Below are 20,270 nucleotides of genomic sequence, written 5' to 3' on the forward strand. Positions count from 1 at the left end.
TGTAATCTAGAGGTTAAGAGCGTTGGGCAGTAACCGAAAGGTGGCTAGTTCGAATCCCCGAACGGACTAGGTGAAAAATCTGTCGATGTACTGTTGAGCAAGGCACTTAACCTTAGTCACTCTGGATAAGAGCATCTGCTACATTAATAAAATGTTAACTAGGCCTCTATGTGAAAGCGTGGCAATAATTGATTAACTTTTCATTATTCACAGATCTACTCCTCTGATGACATATCAGACAGGTTGGCAGACAGACTCCTCTGATGGTAGGCAGCACACTCACGAAAACTAACTGCTCAGCAAAGCAAAGGCTCTTTTGAGAGCTTCCAGATTTATACTCAGGAAAAAAAGAAACGTCCTCTCACTGTCAACTGCGTTTATTTTCAGCAAACTTAACATGTGTAAATATTTGTATGAACATAACAAGATTCAACAACTGAGACATAAACTGAACAAGTTCCACAGACATGTGACTAACAGAAATGGAATAATGTGTCCCTGAACAACAGGTCCGAGACCTGCTCAATGGGATCCAAGATGGCGTAGCAGTGTAGACGTGTATTTTTTAGTGCTCTCGTGCACATTGTATTTTTTCGTACTTCTTGTATATATTTATTATTATTTTTTCTATCTCTTTTCGATTTTCAATTCGATTATACCTTCCGGTAACCTACCTCACCCAATGTGGTACGGAATCGCTATCATTTTTTATCTTTGGAACACATTCACGAACCCCCAGTAGCTAACCAGCTACAAGCTACCAGCTACAAGCTACTTAGCCATTTTTAACCGATGCTAGCAGCTTTTACCGTTGGAACTGTGGAACACATTCAAGAACCCCCAGTAGCTAACCAGCTACAAGCTACCAGCTACAAGCTACTTAGCCATTTTTAACCGATGCTAGCAGCTTTTACTTTCGGCACAGACACCAGCCCTGTTATTAGCCTGGATATTACTCACCAATTTAACAGCATCGGACTGTCTCTCGACAACAACGCCGGATTCCTGCCGTAATCCCTGAGCCACTACTTCTGATCCTCACAGCTAGCCTGCAGCTAACGCAGCTAGCACAGCTAGTGCCACTGCTACGAAGCTAGCATCAGTTAGCAAACACAATTCTACAATCACAACCTCTCTCTTGCCATCCGGCCTGGATTCTCTGTCGACACGACCACATCTGGTCTGCAGACGATTACCCCATCCGCTGTACCCTCAACCGGCCTCCGTCTGAGCAGACCCCCTTCGTCTGAGCAGACTCACCCCCCCGGGCTACTAACTTTAAACACCGCGTGCTAGCTTAGCGGCGACTTCCCTGCTCCATCTACGGCTGCCCCCTGGACACTATGATCACCTGGCTACATAGCTGATGCCTACCGGACTGTCCATTAATTTACGGTACTCCATTCTGTTTACTTGTGTTTTATCTGTCGGCTCTGTGTTTTAACTCAGGCTCTGTGTGTAGTTAATCCGACCCTCTCTGCCTAGTCGTCGCCATTTTTACCTGCTGTTGCTGTGTTAGCTGACTAGCTGCTGTTATCTCACCTGTTGTTTTAGCTAGCTCTCCCAATCAAGACCTGCAATCACTTTATGCCTTACTGTATGTCTCTGCCAAATATCAATATGCCTTGTATACTGTTGTTCAGGCTAGTTATCATAGTTATCATTGTTTTGGTTTGCAATGGACCCCGTAGTTCCACTCTCCGTACCTCTGATACCCCCTTCGTCCCACCTCCCACACATGCGGTGACCTCACCCATTGAGACCAGCATGTCCAGAGATACAACCTCTCTTATCATCACCCAGTGCCTGGGCTTGCCTCCGCTGTACCCGTGCCCCACCATACCCCTGTCTGCACATTATGCCCAGAATCTATTCTACCACGGCCATAAATCTGCTCCTTTTATTCCTTGTCTCCAACGCTCTAGGCGACCAGTTTTGATAGCCTTTAGCCGCACCCTCATCCTACTACTCCTCTGTTCCTCGGGTGATGTGGAGGTTAACCCAGGCCCTGCATGTCCCCAGGCACCCTCATTTGTTGACTTCTGTGATCGAAAAAGCCTTGGCCTCATGCATGTCAACATCAGAAGCCTCCTCCCTAAGTTTGTCTTACTCACCGCTTTAGCACACTCTGCCAACCCTGATGTCCTTGCCGTGTCTGAATCCTGGCTTAGGAAGGCCACCAAAAATTCTGAGATTTCCATACCCAACTATAACACTTTCCGTCAAGATAGAACTGCCAAAGGGGGAGGAGTTGCAATCTACTGCAGAGATAGCCTGCAAAGTTCTGTCATACTTTCCAGGTCTATGCCCAAACAGTTCGAACTTCTAATTTTAAAAATTAATCTCTCCAGAAATAAGTCTCTCACTGTTGCCGCCTGCTACCGACCCCCCTCAGCTCCCAGCTGTGCCCTGGACACCATCTGTGAATTGATCGCTCCCCATCTAGCTTCAGAGTTTGTTCTGTTAGGTGACCTAAACTGGGATATGCTTAACACCCCGGCAGTCCTACAATCTAAGCTAGATGCCCTCAATCTCACACAAATCATCAAGGAACCTACCAGGTACAACCCTAAATCCGTCAGCATGGGCACCCTAATAGACATTATCCTGACCAACCTGCCCTCCAAATACACCGCTGCTGTCTTCAATCAAGATCTCAGCGATCACTGCCTCATTGCCTGTATCCGCTGCGGGTCCGCGGTCAAACGACCACCCCTCATCACTATCAAACGCTCCCTAAAACACTTCTGCGAGCAGGCCTTTCTAATCGACCAGGCCCGGGTACCCTGGATGGATATTGACCTCATCCCGTCAGTTGAGGATGCCTGGTCATTCTTTAAAAGTTACTTCCTCACCATATTAGACAAGCATGCTCCGTTCAAAAAATGCAGAACTAAGAACAGATATAGCCCTTGGTTCACTCCAGACCTGACTGCCCTCGACCAGCACAAAAACATCCTGTGGCGAACTGCAATAGCATCGAAGAGCCCACGCGATATGCAACTGTTCAGGGAAGTCAGGAACCAATACACGCAGTCAGTCAGGAAAGCAAAGGCCAGCTTTTTCAAGCAGAAATTTGCATCCTGTAGCTCTAACTCCAAAAAGTTCTGGGATACTGTAAAGTCCATGGAGAACAAGAGCACCTCCTCCCAGCTGCCCACTGCACTGAGGCTAGGTAACACGGTCACCACCGATAAATCCGTGATGATCGAAGACTTCAACAAGCATTTCTCAATGGCTGGCCATGCCTTCCTCCTGGCGACTCCAACCTTGGCCAACAGCCCCCCCCCCCCGCTGCTACTCGCCCAAGCCTCCCCAGCTTCTCCTTTACCCAAATCCAGATAGCAGATGTTCTGAAAGAGCTGGAAAACCTGGACCCATACAAATCAGCTGGGCTTGACAATCTGGACCCCCTATTTCTGAAACTGTCCGCCGCCATTGTCGCACCCCCTATTACCAGCCTGTTCAACCTCTCCTTCGTATCATCTGAGATCCCCAAGGATTGGAAAGCTGCCGCGGTCATCCCCCTCTTCAAAGGGGGAGACACCCTGGACCCAAACTGTTACAGACCTATATCCATCCTGCCCTGCCTATCTAAGGTCTTCGAAAGCCAAGTCAACAAACAGATCACTGACCATCTCGAATCCCACCGTACCTTCTCCGCTGTGCAATCCGGTTTCCGAGCCGGTCACGGGTGCACTTCAGCCACGCTCAAGGTACTAAATGATATCATAACCGGCATCGATAAAAGACAGTACTGTGCTGCCGTCTTCATCGACCTGGCCAAGGCTTTCGACTCTGTCAATCACCATATTCTTATCGGCAGACTCAGTAGCCTCGGTTTTTCTAATGACTGCCTTGCCTGGTTCACCAACTACTTTGCAGACAGAGTTCAGTGCGTCAAATCGGAAGGCATGCTGTCCGGTCCTCTGGCAGTCTCTATGGGGGTACCACAGGGTTCAATTCTCGGGCCGACTCTTTTCTCTGTATATATCAATGATGTTGCTCTTGCTGCGGGCGATTCCCTGATCCACCTCTACGCAGACGACACCATTCTGTATACTTCTGGCCCTTCTTTGGACACTGTGATAACCAACCTCCAAACGAGCTTCAATGCCATTCAACACTCCTTCCGTGGCCTCCAACTGCTCTTAAACGCTAGTAAAACCAAATGCATGCTCTTCAACCGTTCGCTGCCTGCACCCGCACGCCCGACTTGCATCACCACCCTGGACGGTTCTGACCTAGAATATGTGGACATCTATAAGTACCTAGGTGTCTGGCTAGACTGCAAACTCTCCTTCCAGACTCATATCACACATCTCCAATCCAAAATCAGATCTAGAGTCGGCTTTCTATTTCGCAACAGAGCCTCCTTCACTCACGCCGCCAAACTTACCCTAGTGAAACTGACTATCCTACCGATCCTCGACTTCGGCGATGTCATCTACAAAATGGCTTCCAATACTCTACTCAGCAAACTGGATGCAGTTTATCACAGTGCCATCCGTTTTGTTACTAAAGCACCTTATTCGACCCACCACTGCGACCTGTATGCCCTAGTCGGCTGGCCCTCGCTACATGTTCGCCGTCGGACCCACTGGCTCCAGGTCATCTACAAGGCTATGCTAGGTAAAGTGCCGCCTTATCTCAGTTCACTGGTCACGATGGCTACACCCACCCGTAGCACGCGCTCTAGCAGGTGTATCTCACTGATCATCCCTAAAGCCAAAACCTCATTTGGACGCCTTTCCTTCCAGTTCTCTGCTGCCTGCGACTGGAACGAATTGCAAAAATCTCTGAAGTTGGAGACTTTTATCTCCCTCAACAACTTTAAACATCTGCTATCCGAGCAGCTAACCGATCGCTGCAGCTGTACATAGTCCATCGGTATATAGCCCACCCAATTTACCTACCTCACCCCCCCCATACTGCTTTTATTTCCTTTTCTGCTTTTTTTGCACACCAGTATCTCTACTTGCACATGACCATCTGATGATTTACCACTCCAGTGTTAATCTGCTAAATTGTAATTATCTGATTTATTGCCTACCTCCTCATGCCTTTTGCACACATTGTATATAGATTCTCTTTTTTTCTTTTTTTCTACCATGTTATTGACTTGTTTATTGTTTACTCCATGTGTAACTCTGTGTTGTTGTCTGTTCACACTGCTATGCTTTATCTTGGCCAGGTCGCAGTTGCAAATGAGAACTTGTTCTCAACTAGCCTACCTGGTTAAATAAAGCTAAAATAAAAAAATAAAAAATAAAAATAAAAATGGGATTGAGATCCGGGCTCTTCGCTGGCCATGGCAGAACACTGACATTCCTGTCTTGCAGGAAATTACACACAGAACAAGCAGTATGGCTGATGGCATTGTCATGCTGGAGGGTCATCTCAGGATGAGCCTGCAGGAAGGGTACCACATGAGGGAGGAGGATGTCTTCCCTGTAACGCACAGCGTTGAGATTGCCTGCAATGACAACAAGCTCAGTCCGATGATGCTGTGACACACCGCCCCAGACCATGACGGACCCTTCACCTCCAAATCGATCCAGAGTATAGGCCTCGGTGTAACGCTCATCCATTTGACGATAAACGCGAATCTGACCATCACCCCTGGTGAGACAAAACCGCGGCTCGTCAGTGAAGAGCACTTTTGCCAGTCCTGTCTGGTCCAGCAACGGTGGGTTTGTGCCCATAGGCGACGTTGTTGCCGGTTATGTCTGGTGAGGACCTGCCTTACAACAGGCCTACAAGCCCTCAGTCCAGCCTCTCTCAGCCTATTGCAAACAGTCTAAGCACTGATGGAGGGATTGTGCATTCCTGGTGTAACTCGGGCAGTTGTTGCCATCCTGTACCTGTCCCGCAGGTGTGATGTTTGGATGTACCGATCCTGTGCATGCGTTGTTACATGTGGTCTGCCACTGCGAGGACGATCGGTTGTCCGTCCTGCCTCCCTGTTGCGCTGTCTTAGGTGTCTCACAGTACGGACATTGCAATTTATTGCCCTGGCCACATCTGCAGTCCTCAGCCCTCCTTGCAGCATGCCTAAGGCACATTCACGCAGATGAGCAGAGACCCTGGGCATCTTTCTTTTGGTGTTTTTCAGAGTCAGTAGAAAGGCCTCTTTAGTGTCCTAAGTTTTCATAACTGTGACCTTAATTGCCTACCGTCTATAAGCTGTTAGTGTCTTAACAACCGTTCCACAGGTGCATGTTCATTAATTGTTTATGGTTCATTGAACAAGCATGGGAAACAGAGTTTAAACCCTTTACAATGAAGATCTGTGAAGTTATTTGGATTTTTACACATTATCTTTGAAAGACAGGGTCTTGAAAAAGGGACGTTTCTTTTTTTTGCTGAGTTTATAATTTAAAAAAAAGCTACTTTTTAGTGTCTGTGTTTATATGTTAAGGGGGTGTTACTTTCGCAGATAATGTCATCCATCCGTCCCTTTCCACACTACTAACTCAAGAGGAAGGGCTGATAAGGCATTTAACAGATTACTGTGAAGTAATATAATGATGAATCATGTTTATTATTATGTGTTTTTATGCTCATGTTTTGAAATTATACTTCATTACTGTAATTATTATCAATAAGCCTGAACATTAATTCAGTCGCCTCTGGTCGACAAAAACGTATTTTCCTAGTACATTCATTGTCAAATTTGTCAACCAGCATCAACCATCTCTGCCTTCTCGCTAGCAAACTCAACAAGCCCCGCCAAAAGCTTGTGCTGTCAGCGGAAGTGAGCACTCTGTCTTCTCACGCAAGCGAGGGGCATGTTGAAGTAAATTTGCTAACCGTGAGCGTTGCATGATGTAATTAATTGGCTGGAAGAAGCGCTCGTCTTTTCTATCCGAGGCTGTTGACTCATAATATGATACATTAACAGAGTTTTTTTAATAATGTATGTCTACTAAGGTTGAGGTTAGCGCACCTGTGTAATGATTATTCGGCTGGGGTTCAATGCCTACTACAGTCACTATTGTTTTGCTCTCCCAAAAGCAACACAGGCCTAGTAATGAGTGACAATTTTAGAAAATCATGGGACATATAGTCTTTGGTTGCATGCTATTTTATGTCAATCATATTGCTGCTATAGCCTATAATTGAAGCTTTGTGGTCTTATGCTGCCATCTATAAATATTTTGCAATTCAAATGTATTAATTCACAAAGTACATTGGTGAAGCAGCTGAGAAATACGGTGTATTTTTCTTATTAATTCCTAAGCTCAGTCTCAAACCTGCCCCACCTATCCCAGCCAATTGCTGGACTTTCACATATAGGTTACTAGGTCACATCCAGTTCAAACCACATTTGAAAAATAAAATGTTTCTTGTTTATCAAGTGTTCTGCCTTTCAATAATAAATATCATAATAAATAACAATCAAAATGATATTTAGTACTATAATGGTATTTACTAACATAATATAATTACAAAAATAGTTTTAAAAAGTGTTCTAGGCTACCCTACCCAAAAATGAGGGTTAAAGCTAAAATAGGTTATACCTATTGTTAGGGCTAAAATAGGTTATACCTATTGTTAAGGCTAAAATAGGTTAAAACCTAGAGTTAGGGTTAAGGCTAAAATAGGTTATACCTAGGGTTAGGGTTTTAAAGGCAATAAACAGTATGGGTTTGTAGCTCTCTTGCTCCTCCCTGTGGCCTTCTGTGGGTACTACATAACTCCTTCGTGACACTTGCTAGGCTCAATCTGAGGTAGCAACTGCATCAGATCTACAAATCAATGAGCTATACCTATCCATTTAGTTTGCAACTCCGTGAACCTGATTAACAAACAGATTTCGACGCATATCAAATTACCCAGCAGCCATTTAGAAACAACAAATCGTCCAACATTTTTTAGATTTCTTCATTAGAAATGTCTTCTGGCTGTTTAAATCAGCTACATCTTGAAAAAGAGGTCAGGGACATGTGTTTTGTTTAGGTTTACACCTTTTTCTGAAATAAAATATGGTTAACCATGACCAGAAAATGTTTAACGGCTCTGCGCCAGCCATCGTTTAGCACTGTAAATCAAAGTGAGTGTGCCGAGGCGAACAGTGCTCACTAAGTAACCGTAACCTTGTTAATAATACATTACTTGAAGTATGCCTACGAGTTTAACGTGAGCATGTCTCATTGTTAACAATAGAGAAGCAGGCCTTGTGACGTAGAAGAATGGTCTGGGAATAGAACGTTCGGAAGACGAGTTGGTGCCACCTTCCTCAATAGAACTAAAATAAGGCCTGTTTTTTCGCGATTACTTAAAAACTACGGCAAGCAGTTGGGACAGGTGGTAATATTAAGAAACTGGGCTTCACGGCGGATGCAATGAACTCGTTTTTAAAAAGCGTTGTTAAAAATGTCATGTGTCTAGCCTATTATCGAACAACATTGGAATTAGTTAACTACTCAAGAACACTGCACTTAAGAAATAGTGGTTTGTTAGCTGTTAAAAGAAACCCCATCGTTGTTATTTAGCTAGACAGTCATTAGCCAGCTAGTTACAGTAGGTATCTAAACAACAATGGGGTTGTTGTTGTTTACCGCTAATGTTGGCTAGCTAGGCTAACGTTGGCTAACGAGATAAACAAATGTAATTAGCTATCTATCCAAAAGCAAATAAATGTAATTAGGGTAGCGAGCATACATTTAACTTACCAGGGCATCAGTTTGTAGCATGTGCTACTATTTGGCACGACTCGTTGAACAAGATAAGAAGCGATTGACAGACTCCCTCAGCAACAAGCTAACGTTACCCAACTCGGATCAACAGTTCCAGCAGGAGTGGACACTGTCACTGGACAGTGCAGTTGGGCGTTTGTTTATGACGAGACCATGATGACATCACAGTCCCCTGATTAAAAAACAAAACAACAAAAACAGCACAAGAGACCATAAATACATGTTTTGCGTTATTATTTTTTCATATTTCAAAATCAGCAAAAATATTTATTTTGCATTTTGACTGGTTCAATATGTTGAAAATAAACAACATTCAAGAACGAAACCCTAGGAGAACACAAGGCACCATTTCAGAGACTCAGTTGAGATCTCATCTTACTAAAACAAATACTTTCATTAAAAACTGCAACAATACCCAGCTATACAGTCTGTAAGATTATTTGTTTTTCTCTCTCTAGGAGACTAATCAATCTTAGTGTTTGAACATGGATGACCTGAGTCACAGGGAAGGACATTGATCAACTACAGAGATGGCATCTGATAACAATTACAAGGTTACAAAACATAAAAGCTTGGCAGGGAACATGCACTCTCACACAACTGAGGGTTAGAAAGGTCTTTGGTAAAGAGAAGTACACATTCAATTCAAAGCACGGTTTATACAGCATACATTTTATTTTAAGAAGGGTTTCTTTTAAAGTTTGTAGGACTTTAATGAGAATAATATTCATGATAGAAATGTAATATTTCTTGATCAAATCCCTTTTGTGGAGCTTATAATAAACACGTGCACAACTTAGAAATTAGCATCAGTGAACTGAAGAAACAGTAATAGAGATCCTGTTAATTATAGTAAAAATGAAAAATGCTTGTTTCGGAAAAAACAATATTGAGTGTGTTTGTTCAATGATCCACCGCTATTACAAAAACACTCTGGGTAAACTACTGCATATATTTTTTTCTAGTACCATTTTCTGATTTTGTACAAAAGTTGGTGTCACTTTACAAATCTAACAACAAGTAACAGTTAACAGCTTTCTTTCCCCTAACCCCAAAAAACGACAAAAACTACCAAACAAAAAAACATTGAGAATGTGCAACATTTTTGCATAAAACAGTATGAATATTACTGTCTTGAGGAAAAGACTATTCATTCATTCTAGAATAAGGTAACAATGTAAATCCCTTACATACTGAAAATATATTCTGAGATCTGGAACCCATGATAACAAATAAAAGGCTCTGGTAAAATTGCAGTTGAGGTCAAATGTGGTAAAAATATATATATATACATGATCAACTATTGTCCTCTTCAGTTTTAGCTAAATATCTTTGTATAAAAAACAAACACTAAAGTACATGTTTATTAGTCATCCTAAAATGAAGCCCCAGCTATTATATTTTCTGTCTGCCCAAACTGAAGTAATTGTATAACACATTTACAAAAGACAGTAGAGCTCAGATTAGGGGACAATTCAGTCCATTTCGAAGACCAAAAACAACAAAGTGTAAAATGTGCAAAGAGTGCTAATGTCTTGGGTGACCTCCTTCAAAGGCATGATGCTCCTCATGTGCTAAAATAAAAATAAACACATTCATCTCATGAGTTATCAATAGGCTCATTCATCAGACACATGACAACAGTATGTGAAGAGTAAAGTTGTTTCGATGGAGTGAATTAGCATGTACTCTAGTCTACTTGTTTTTATCATGACATGTGAATGTCATACAAGGTAGAAAGTACTCACGCTTATAAAATACTGCCTTAAAAGTTATCTGTGGAAGAAGTTCATAGATCCGTCCTAGGACGTTTGCTTCGTTAGCAAAAGAGGCAATTCCATTCCAGATTTGAACAACATCTTCTCTGTCTCGTATGCTGACACTAACACCAACCACCTCATCCTCTGAAACACAACCAGAGAATAAAATATTTCAGATAAATACATCAATACCCTTAAATTTTGAGGTACAACTTTACAAGGGACGGAACATTGTATGTTTTTCTTTATGACAGGATGTTCATGGCATTTCAGACTTCTTCTGTATGGTTGACTCAAATCAAATTGTATTTGTCACATGTAGACTAACAGTGAAATGCTTACTTACAGGTCATTTTCCAACAATGCAGAGTTAAAGATACCAATTTGGGGGGGGGGAATAGAGACAAGGAATATATACACAGTGAATAACGAATAACAATAACGACTAAAATAACATAGCTATATACAGGGAGTACCAGTACCAAGTTGATGTGCAGGGATACGAGGTAATTGAGGTAGCTATGTACATAAAGGTAGGGGTAAAGTGACTAGGCAACAGGATAGATAAGACAGTAGCAGCAGCGTATGTGATGAGTGTGAAAGTGTGTGTGTGTGTATGACGTCAGTATGCATGTGTGCGCGTGTTATGTGTGTATGGCACAGGAGGTTGGTGGCACCTTAATTGGGGAGGACAGGCTCGTGGTAATGGCCAGAGCGGAATAAGTGGAATGGTATCAAATGCATCAGCCACATGGTTTCCATGTGTTTAATGCCATTCCATTCGCGCCATTGCAGACATTATTATGAGCCGTCCTCCCCTCAGCAGCCTCCACTGGTGTGTGTGTGTTGGGGTGTCAGTATGTGTAAATGTGTGGGTAGAGTCCATTGTGTGTGCATGGAGTCAGTGCAAGAGAGTTGGTGCAAAGAAGGGGCAATGAAAGTAGTCTGGGTAGCCATTTGGTTAGCAGTCTTATGGCTTGGGGGTAGAAGCTGTTCAGGGTCCTGTTGGTTCCAGACTTGGTGCACTGGTCATGCGGTAGCAGAGAGCACAGTCTATGGCTTAGGTGGCGTGGCCAGGACCTCTCTACTGCCTGGGGTACAGAGGTCCTATGTGGCAGAAAAAAAGAAAAAAAATTGCCTGCAGACGGCTATATCGGTCCGCTAAAACAGGACTAGTAAAGTCCCAGTGCACTACTTTTGTGAGAAAGAAAAAATACATATATTTTTTTCTTCTTCAGGGGGTGCTGCAGCACCCCTATGTCCTGAGGGGGGGGAAGAGGCGCTGTCGTATCCTCTTCATAGCTGTGTGGACCATGTTAATTCCTTAGTGATGTGGACACAGAGAAACTTGAAGCTCTCGACCTTGCTCCACGACAGCTCTATTGATGTGGATGGGGGCGTACTCGCTTCTCTGTTTCCTGTAGTCCACGATCAGCTCCTTTGTCTTGCTGACGTTGAGGGAGAGGTTGTTGTCCTGGCACCACACTGCTAGGTCTCGGACCTCCTCCCTATAGGCTGCCTTATCGCCGTTGGTGATCACTGACTAATTCTTCATGACTGTACAAGCTGACAAAAGACCATGTAGACCAAAACCCACAGTTGCACACGATGCACTCTCTCTTCACACTTACCTGCAGCACAGTAATCAGTGAATTGCTCCCCAATAGTGGCTAACAGTAACTCCTTCCATACAGCAGGCTGGGGAAATGAAGACATATTGAGTATGTTACCAGTATACACATTTACTCAACAAACATAAATATGGTCTGAATGATTAAAACATAACATATGACCGTTATTGTACTTACAGTGCTTTCTTTGGGTACTTTCATTTTCCAAACTCCCCCCTTTGCATTACTCTCTTCTTCCCTGGATGAAATGGAAAATGCATAGCAAGACAGAGTGTAAATGAAAGGTAATACCATTTCACATATAATTATGCATAGACCTATGTGTTTGTATTAATTGTATTATTTAGTCTTACCAGAGTGGTCTTCTCTCTCCTCTCATTAAGTGATAGCTACATCTCAGTGGTAAACTGGAAACTCCAGGTATATTGTTGTACACGCTCCAAAAGCTCTATGAAAAAAATATGAGAAAAAAATGCAACCTTTACCATGATTATCAAAATCATAGTGTTGCCTTTATTACTCCATTATTATTGAGAAACACAAATACATAACATGTGCATTTATCATGATGTGGCAATTATCTTAAACCTCAACTAACACAGAGAGCTAACCTGAACTGTTTGCACAGTGTAGATTTTCTTCAGACCTGATTCACATTGTGCTGCGGTTGTTCCTGGTAAAGATCTGGAGGAAAGATCCAAACAAAACATCAATATATAATTTAATCTATATAGAACTCTGCATCTGGCATGATCTAGCAGTCCTAAAATAACCTGTTTTGTTTTTGTATCTATAGCAAGCCTTGGTACAACATTTCCCCCACTCTGTGAACAGGCTTTACTAGATATCTCAGTGAGCAGAGGTTGTGCTCAAAGCAGCCAGGTCGGAGAAGATCAGGTGTCAACCCCCTTTCCACAGGACTCTAGCCCAGCAGTAAACAAGACTGACGGACCCCTTTAAAGTTGACTGCCTTCTCTCTTGGCCAGATGTACACTACATGACCAAAAGTATGTGGTCACCTGCTCGTCAACCATCTCATTCCAAACATCACGGGCATTAATATGGAGTTTGTCCCCCCTTTGATGCCTCAACAGCCTCCACTCTTCTGGGAAGGCTTTCCTTTCCACCAGATGTTGGAACATTGCTGCAGGGACTTGCATCCATTGTCATGCTGAAACAGGAAAGGGCTTTACCTAAACTGTTGCCACAAAGTTTGAAGCACAAAATCGTATAGAATGTCATTGTATGCTGCAGTGTTAAGATTTCCCTTCACTGGAACTATGGGGCGTAGCCCGAACCATGAACAACCGCAGACCATTATTCCTCCTCCACCAAAATGTACAGTTGGCACTATGCATTCGAGCAGGTAGCGTTCTCCTGGCATCTGCCAAACCCCGATTCGTCCATCAAACTGCCAGATGGTGAAGTGTTTTCCACTGAAATGGAAACCCATTTCATGAAGCTACCAACGAACAGTTATTGTACTGACGTTGCTTCCAGGGGCAGTTTGGAACTCGGTAGTAAGTGTTGGACAGGAGCACTCGACACTCACAATCAATCAAATGTATTCATAAAGCCCCTTTTACATCAGTAGATGTCACAAAGTGCTATACAGAAACCCAGCCTGAAACCCCAAACAGCAAGCAATGCAGATGTAGGAGCACGTGGCTGGAAAAAACTCGAAAGGCAGGAACCTAGGAAGAAACCTAGAGAGAAACCAGGTTCTGAGGGGTGGTCAGTCCTCTTCTGGATGTGCGCTGGGTGGAGATTATAACAGTACAGTGGCAAGAAAAAGTATGTGAACCCTTTAGAATTACCTGGATTTCTGCATAAATTGGTCATCAAATTTGATTTGATCTTCATCTAAGTCACAACAATAGACAAACATAGTGTGCTTAAACTAATAACACACAAATTATTGTATTTTTCTTGTCTTTATTGAATACATCATTTAAACATTCACAGTGTAGGTTGGAAAAAGTATGTGAACCCCTAGGCTAATAACTTCTCCAAAAGCTAATTGGAGTCAGGAGTCAGCTAACCTGGAGTCCAATCAATGAGACGAGATTGGAGACGTTGGTTAGAGCTGTCTTGCGCTATGAAAAACACTCACAAAAATTGAGTTTAAGAAGAATCCTAGAGAGTCAGCTAAAGACTTACAGAAATCTCTGGAACATGCTAACATCTCTGTTGACGAGTCTACGATATGAAAAACACTAAACAGAATGGTGTTCATAGGAGGACACCACTGAAGAAGCCACTGCTATCCCAAAAAAACATTGCTGCACATCTGAAGTTTGCAAAAGTGCACCTGGATGCTCCGGCAAAATATTCTGTGGACAGATGAAACTACAGTTGAGTTGTTTGGAAGGAACACACAACACTGTGTGTGGAGAAAAAAAAGGCACAGCACACCAACATCAAAACTCCATCCCAACTGTAAAGTATGGTGGAGGGAGCATCATGGTTTGGGGCTGCTTTGCTGCCTCAGGGCTTAGACAGCTTGCTATCGTTGATGGAAAAATGAATTCCCAAGTTTATCAAGACATTTTGCAGGAGAATGTTAGGCTATGTGTACGCCAATTGAAGCTCAACAGAAGTTGGGGTGATGCAACAGGACAACAACCCAAAACACAGAAGTAAATCAACAGAATGGCTTCAACAGAAGAAAATACACCTTCTGGAGTGGCCCAGTCAGGGTCCTGACCTCAACCCGATTGAGATGTGTAGCATGACCTCAAGAGAGCGGTTCACACCCGACATCAAGAATATTGCTGAACTGAAACAGTTTTGTAAAGAGGAATGGTCCAAAATTCCTCCTGACCCTTCAGGTCTGATCCGCAGCTACAGAAAACATTGAAGGAGGTTCAACCAGTTATTAAATCCAAGGGTTCACATACTTTTCTTGCCACTGTACATGGTCAAGATGTTCAAACGTTCATAGATGACCAGCAGGGTCAAATAATAATAATCGCAGTGGTGTAATCACAGTGGTTGTAGAGGGTGCAACAGGTCAGCACCTCAGGAGTAAATGTCAGTTGGCTTTTCATAGCCGAGCATTCAGAGTTTGAGATAAGAGGTGTGGTAGAGAGAGAGAGAGAGAGAGAGAGTAGAAAATAGTAGGTCTGGGACAAGGTAGCACGGCCGGTGAAGAGGTCAAGGTTCCATAGCCACTGACAGAACAGTTGAAACTGGAGCAGCAGCACGACCAGGTGGACTGGAGACAGCAAGCAGTCATCAGGCCAGGTAGTCCTGAGGCATGGTCCTAGGGCTCAGGTCCTCCGGGAGGGGGAGAGAGCATACTTAAAATTCACACAGGACACCGGATAAGACAGGAGAATTACACCAGATATAACAGACTGACCTTAGAACCCTGACACAAAATATTGCAGCATAGATACTGGAGGCTGAGCCAGGAGGGGTCAGGAGACACTGTGGATACCCCTGGACAGGGCCAATCTGGCAGGATTGTCAAAGCACAGCCCCCACACCACTAAAGGGATATCTGCAGAACACCAACCTACTACACTGAGACAAGGCTAAGTATAGCCCACAAAATTCTCCACCACCGCAGGAGCCCGAGGGGGCGCTAACCCAGACAGTGAATTTCAGCGTTGCTTGTGTGACGTTCTGTGAGCTTGTGTGGCCTACCACTTCGCAGATGAGCCGTTGTTGCTCCTAGATGTTTCCACTTCACAATAACAGCACTTACAGTTGACCGGGGCAGCTCTAGCAGGGCAGAAATTTGACAAACTGAATTGTTGGAAAGGTGGCATCCTATGACGGTGCCACGTTGAAAGTCACTGAGCTCTTCAGTAAGGCCATTCTACTTCCAATGTTTGTCTATGGAGATTGCATGCTAGCGTGCTCGATTCTATGCACCTGTCAGCAACGGGTGTGGCTGAAATAGCCAAATCTTCTCATTTGAAGGGGTGTCCACATACTATGCTGTAAAAACATATTTGCCCCCTTTCTAATAATCTCTACTTTTGGATATTTTTTTATACTGAATGTTATCAGATCTTCAACCACAACCTAACATTAGATAAAGGGAACCTGAGTGAACAAATGACACAACAATTACCTACTTATTTCATAAACAAAGTTATGTAACACCCAATGCCAATGTAATTACCCCCTTACATTCAATAACTGGTTTTGCCACCTTTAGCTACAATGACTCCAACCAAAAGCTTCCTGTAGTTGTTGATCAGTCTCTCACATCGCTGTGGAGGAAGTTTGGTCCACTCTTCCATGCAGAACTGCTTTAACTCAGCAACATTTGTGGGTTTTCATGCATGAACTACTCGTTTCAAGTCCTGCCACATCATCTCAATTAGGATTAGGTCTGGACTTTTACTAGGCCATTCCAAAAATGTGTTGCTTTCTAGCCACTTTCATGTGGACTTGATTGTGTGTTTTGGATCATTGTCTTACTGCATTACCCAGTTGCGTTTCAGCTTCAGCTCACAGACGGATGGCCTGACATTCTCCTGTAGAAACCTCTGATTCAGAGCAGAATTCATGGTTCCGTCTAAGGCAAGTCAACCAGGTTCTGAGGTAGCAAAGCATCCCCAAACCATCACACTACCACCAACATGCTTGACCGTTGGTATGAGGTTCTTACTGTGGAATGCAGAGTTTGTTTTTGGTTTTCACCAGGCATAGTATTTGTAAACTCATGTTCCCTTTATCTAAAATCAGGATTTGGTTGAAGATCTGATAACTTTCAGTATGAAAAATATATATATATTTTTGGAAAATCAGAAAAGGGGCAAATACTTTTTCACAGCACACTACCAGTCAAAAGTTTGGACACACCTACTCATTCCAGGGTTTTTCTTTATTTTTTACTATTGTCTACATTGTAGAATAATAGTTAAGACATCAACACTATGAAATAACACATATGGAATCATGTAGTAACCAAAGAAAGTGTTAAATAAACCAAAATATATTTTAGATTCTTCAAAGTAGCCACCCTTTGCCATGAGAACAGCTTTGTACACTCTTGGCATTCTCTCAACCAGCTTCACGAGGTAGTCACCTGGAATGCATTTCAATTAACAGGTGTGCCTTTTTAAAAGTGTATTTCCTTCTTAATACGTTTGAGCCAATCAGTTGTGTTGTTACAAGGTAGGGGTAGTATACAGACGATAGCACTATTTGGTAAAAGACCAAGTACATATTATGGCAAGAACAGCTCAAATAAGCTAAGATAAATGACAGACATTACTTTAAGACAGGGGTGGGCAACTCCAGTCCTCAAGGGCCTGATTGGTTTCACAATTTTCCCTCCATCCCTAGAAAACGTAGCTGATTAATCAAATTGCATTCTAAACTGAAGATCATGATTAGGTGATTATTGGAGTCATGTGTGTTAGCTGGAGCAAAACTGTGACACCAATCAGGCCCGTGAGGACTGTAATTAGCCACCCCTGCTTTAAGACATGAAGGTCAGTCAATCACTTCAAAAGTTTCTTCAAGTGCAGTCACAAAAAACATCAAGCGCTATGAAACTGGCTCTCATGAGGACCGCCACAGGAAAGGAAGACCCAGAGTTATCTCTGCTGCAGAGGATAAGTTCATTAGAGTTACCAGCCTCAGAAATTGCAGCCCAAATAAAGGCTTCACAGAGTTCAAGTAACAGACACATCTCAACATCAACTGTTTAGAGGAGACTGCGTGAATCAGGCCTTCATGGTCGAATTGCTGCAAAGAAACCACTACTTAGGAACACCAATAATAAGAAGAGACTTGCTTGGGCCAAGAAACACAAGCAATGGACATTAGACCGGTGGAAATCTGTCCTTTGGTCTGAGGAGTCCAAATTTGAGATTTTGGTTCCAACTGCTGTGTCTTTGTGAGATGCAGAGTAGGTGAACGGATGATCTCCCCATGTGTGGTTCCCACCGTGAAGCATGGAGGAGGAGGTGTGATGGTGCTTTGCTGGTGACACTGTCTGTGATTTATTTAGAATTCAAGGCACACTTAACCAGCATGGCTACCACAGCAATCTGCAGTGATACGCCATCCCATCTGGTTTGCCCTTAGTGGGACTATCATTTGTTTTTCAACAGGACAACGATCCAACACACCTCTAGGCTGTGTAAAGGCTATTTGACCAAGAAGGAGAGTGATGGAGTGCTGCATCAGATGACCTGGCCACCACAATCGCCCGACCTCAAACCAATTGAGATGGTTTGGGATGAGTTGGACCGCAGAATGAAGGAAAAGCAGCCAACAAGTGCTCAGCATACGTGGGAACTACTTCAAGACTGTTGGAATAGCATTCTAGGTGAAGCTGGTGGAGAGAATGCCAAGTGTGTGCAAAGCAGTCATCAAGGCTAAGGGTGGCTACTTTGAAGAATCTCATATTGTTTCAAACTTTTTTGGTTTCTACATGATTCCAAATGTGTTATTTCATAGTTTTGATGCCTTCACTATTATTCTACAATGTAGAAAATAGTAAAAATATAGAAAAACCCTTGAATGAGTAGGTGTGTCCAAACTTTTGACTGGTACTGTATAGTGTACATTGATATACATAATTTCAATAAGAACACAATGAAAAGAAATATCTGTATAGGCAAAACCTATGTCCATTATTGTGACATCCATCATAGTTTTTTATTAAACTGTAAAAAAAAGCTAGGTCGAAATGAAAACCAAGACAGAGAAAAGGTATCCACATTACAGAGTCAATGGATGGCGGAAGCCTAAACAAAAACAAACTAGCCTATGATTTAACTTTTAGTCTTGAGATTGAAAATAAATACTTTCACCCCTAGGCCTATATTCAGGATTTTTTAATATATTTTTTAACAAATCAGTGTTGAGGGCCTCAGGCTTTCCCCAACCCAAGGTCTTAACACCGGTTACATAGCAGAGGTAAACAAACTTTGCCCCATATACAAGTTCTCACAGTGTTGATAAAAATAGACAAAGTCCAATTCCAGCAGGTCATGTGTACACTTCCCATAATAGAATAATATTTGCTAAATGTCAGTGAAGCAGTGAGCAAAAGTTTTACAATTAATAAAATTGCTGATAGCCTGCCTAAGACTGAGATTTTGAGAACATTTTCTTACTAATGGTACATTGAATGGCACCATATCACGCGAGGAATAAGAAACAGTGATTGCGAAAACACAGGTTATAGTGTAATAATAATATACGTTACTATTGTGGCGTTATACCCATGCACTGTCTGCAACTTGAAAGACTCCTTTGTTTTGGCAAGACTTGCTAACTAGCTATCCCAAATGCAGTTGAATTCATACAAACTCATCCCATGAAAACAAATCATAGAATTAATCACCATCAAGTAAATATAATGATAAAATAGTGAGCTTACCTATCAAGCCAAAAAGTCCACGGAGAATGTAATGGGAGGGTGCCGTTTCCATCGTTGTTCGTGATGTTCTCCAATTCTCTTTCGTCAATATGGATGTTACGTTCTGCGGAGTTTTGACTTACTGTGTTGTTCAGTTGCAGGGTTGGGACAGCAGGAACGGCCATTTCCTGGGTTGTAAAAATAATCGATTTGATTGTTTTTAAAATATCTCGTTTCACCTTTTGATTAAATAGGTGTAAAGTGCCTACTTTGCTGACTCTTCGTAGCGTCACCGGTCTGGCGCCACAACAACAGTAAAACGATGACGTCTAGCTGTCTGCAGGCCAAACGTTCTTGTCATAAACGGCAGGCGAGATTCACACTAGGAAACAGGACTGCCTTAAATTATTATTACATGTACCTCAAATTTCCCCTAAAACATACCAAGACCCCTTAATAGGAATGAAATCGTCCTTAAATTAAACAAATGGCCTCTTAAGTCTCCCTTAATTTTAAAATGCAAAAGAGTACCCATTATACATACCTTAATTTCAATTGTTGGTCAGTACCCTTTATTTTTCTATTTCAGTGCATATGAAGGATATCAAGAAACGCATCCTTAATAATACCTTACTACAGAATGTTTGATAGCTCCCTTGTTTTGGGGGTTTAAGGGTAGATCAAGGGACATACGGAGCACGCCCTTCATTATTCATTGCTTTAGATTGTTTTTGTTGATCCTACACATTTTCAGATTAGGTGCCGCGCGCGTAGAGTGGATATTTTTTCTATAGTCTACCAGCCGTACTGTAGATGGCGGCATGCACCTATAACGATTGTT

General features: G+C 42.7%; 2 protein-coding genes across 11 annotated transcripts in view; both read right to left on the reverse strand.

Annotated features, from left to right (window-relative positions):
* LOC139542525 (forkhead box protein P1-B-like) overlaps positions 1–8,829 on the reverse strand; it is a 28,404-nt gene extending 19,575 nt beyond the window's left edge. For 6 of the 8 annotated variants that reach the window (XM_071348074.1, XM_071348072.1, XM_071348073.1 and 3 more), the window contains exon 1: positions 8,679–8,829. The gene's annotated coding sequence lies outside the window, so the exon portion shown is untranslated. Of the gene's footprint in view, positions 1–8,667 lie in introns of all 8 variants that reach the window. The other 2 variants (XM_071348070.1, XM_071348077.1) reach the window with 1 other exon arrangement.
* Positions 8,830–9,353: 524 nt separating this feature from the next.
* Positions 9,354–20,219, reverse strand: LOC139542529 (eukaryotic translation initiation factor 4E type 3-like). Of its 3 annotated transcripts, XM_071348085.1 has the most exons (9): positions 19,974–20,219; positions 19,699–19,824; positions 19,451–19,617; positions 12,705–12,777; positions 12,447–12,541; positions 12,271–12,331; positions 12,094–12,160; positions 10,451–10,606; positions 9,354–10,276 (listed from the first exon to the last, which is right to left on the reverse strand). In XM_071348085.1, exons 3-9 carry the CDS (start codon positions 19,612–19,614, stop codon positions 10,230–10,232), a joined length of 663 nt encoding a protein of 220 aa, XP_071204186.1. In that variant the 5' UTR covers positions 19,615–19,617; positions 19,699–19,824; positions 19,974–20,219; the 3' UTR covers positions 9,354–10,229. The 3 variants fall into 3 exon arrangements, with proteins under 3 accessions (XP_071204186.1, XP_071204185.1, XP_071204184.1); XM_071348084.1 differs by having other exon boundaries at positions 19,451–19,811; positions 19,974–20,196; XM_071348083.1 differs by having other exon boundaries at positions 19,451–19,824; positions 19,974–20,196.
* Positions 20,220–20,270: the final 51 nt, after the last annotated feature.

The sequence above is a fragment of the Salvelinus alpinus genome, chromosome 17, assembly GCF_045679555.1.
Source record: "Salvelinus alpinus chromosome 17, SLU_Salpinus.1, whole genome shotgun sequence".
Taxonomy (NCBI): Eukaryota; Metazoa; Chordata; class Actinopteri; order Salmoniformes; family Salmonidae; genus Salvelinus; species Salvelinus alpinus.

Excerpts from the sequence above, each read along its gene's own strand:
- LOC139542529 (XM_071348085.1), bottom strand. The coding sequence starts at position 19,614 with ATGGCCGTTCCTGCTGTCCCAACCCTGCAACTGAACAACACAGTAAGT. Across the intron at positions 12,542-12,704 it reads ACACTGTGCAAACAGTTCAG|AGCTTTTGGAGCGTGTACAA; the intron begins GTTAGCTCTCTG and ends TTTTTTTCATAG. Across the intron at positions 12,332-12,446 it reads GGAGAGAGAAGACCACTCTG|GGAAGAAGAGAGTAATGCAA; the intron begins GTAAGACTAAAT and ends CATTTCATCCAG.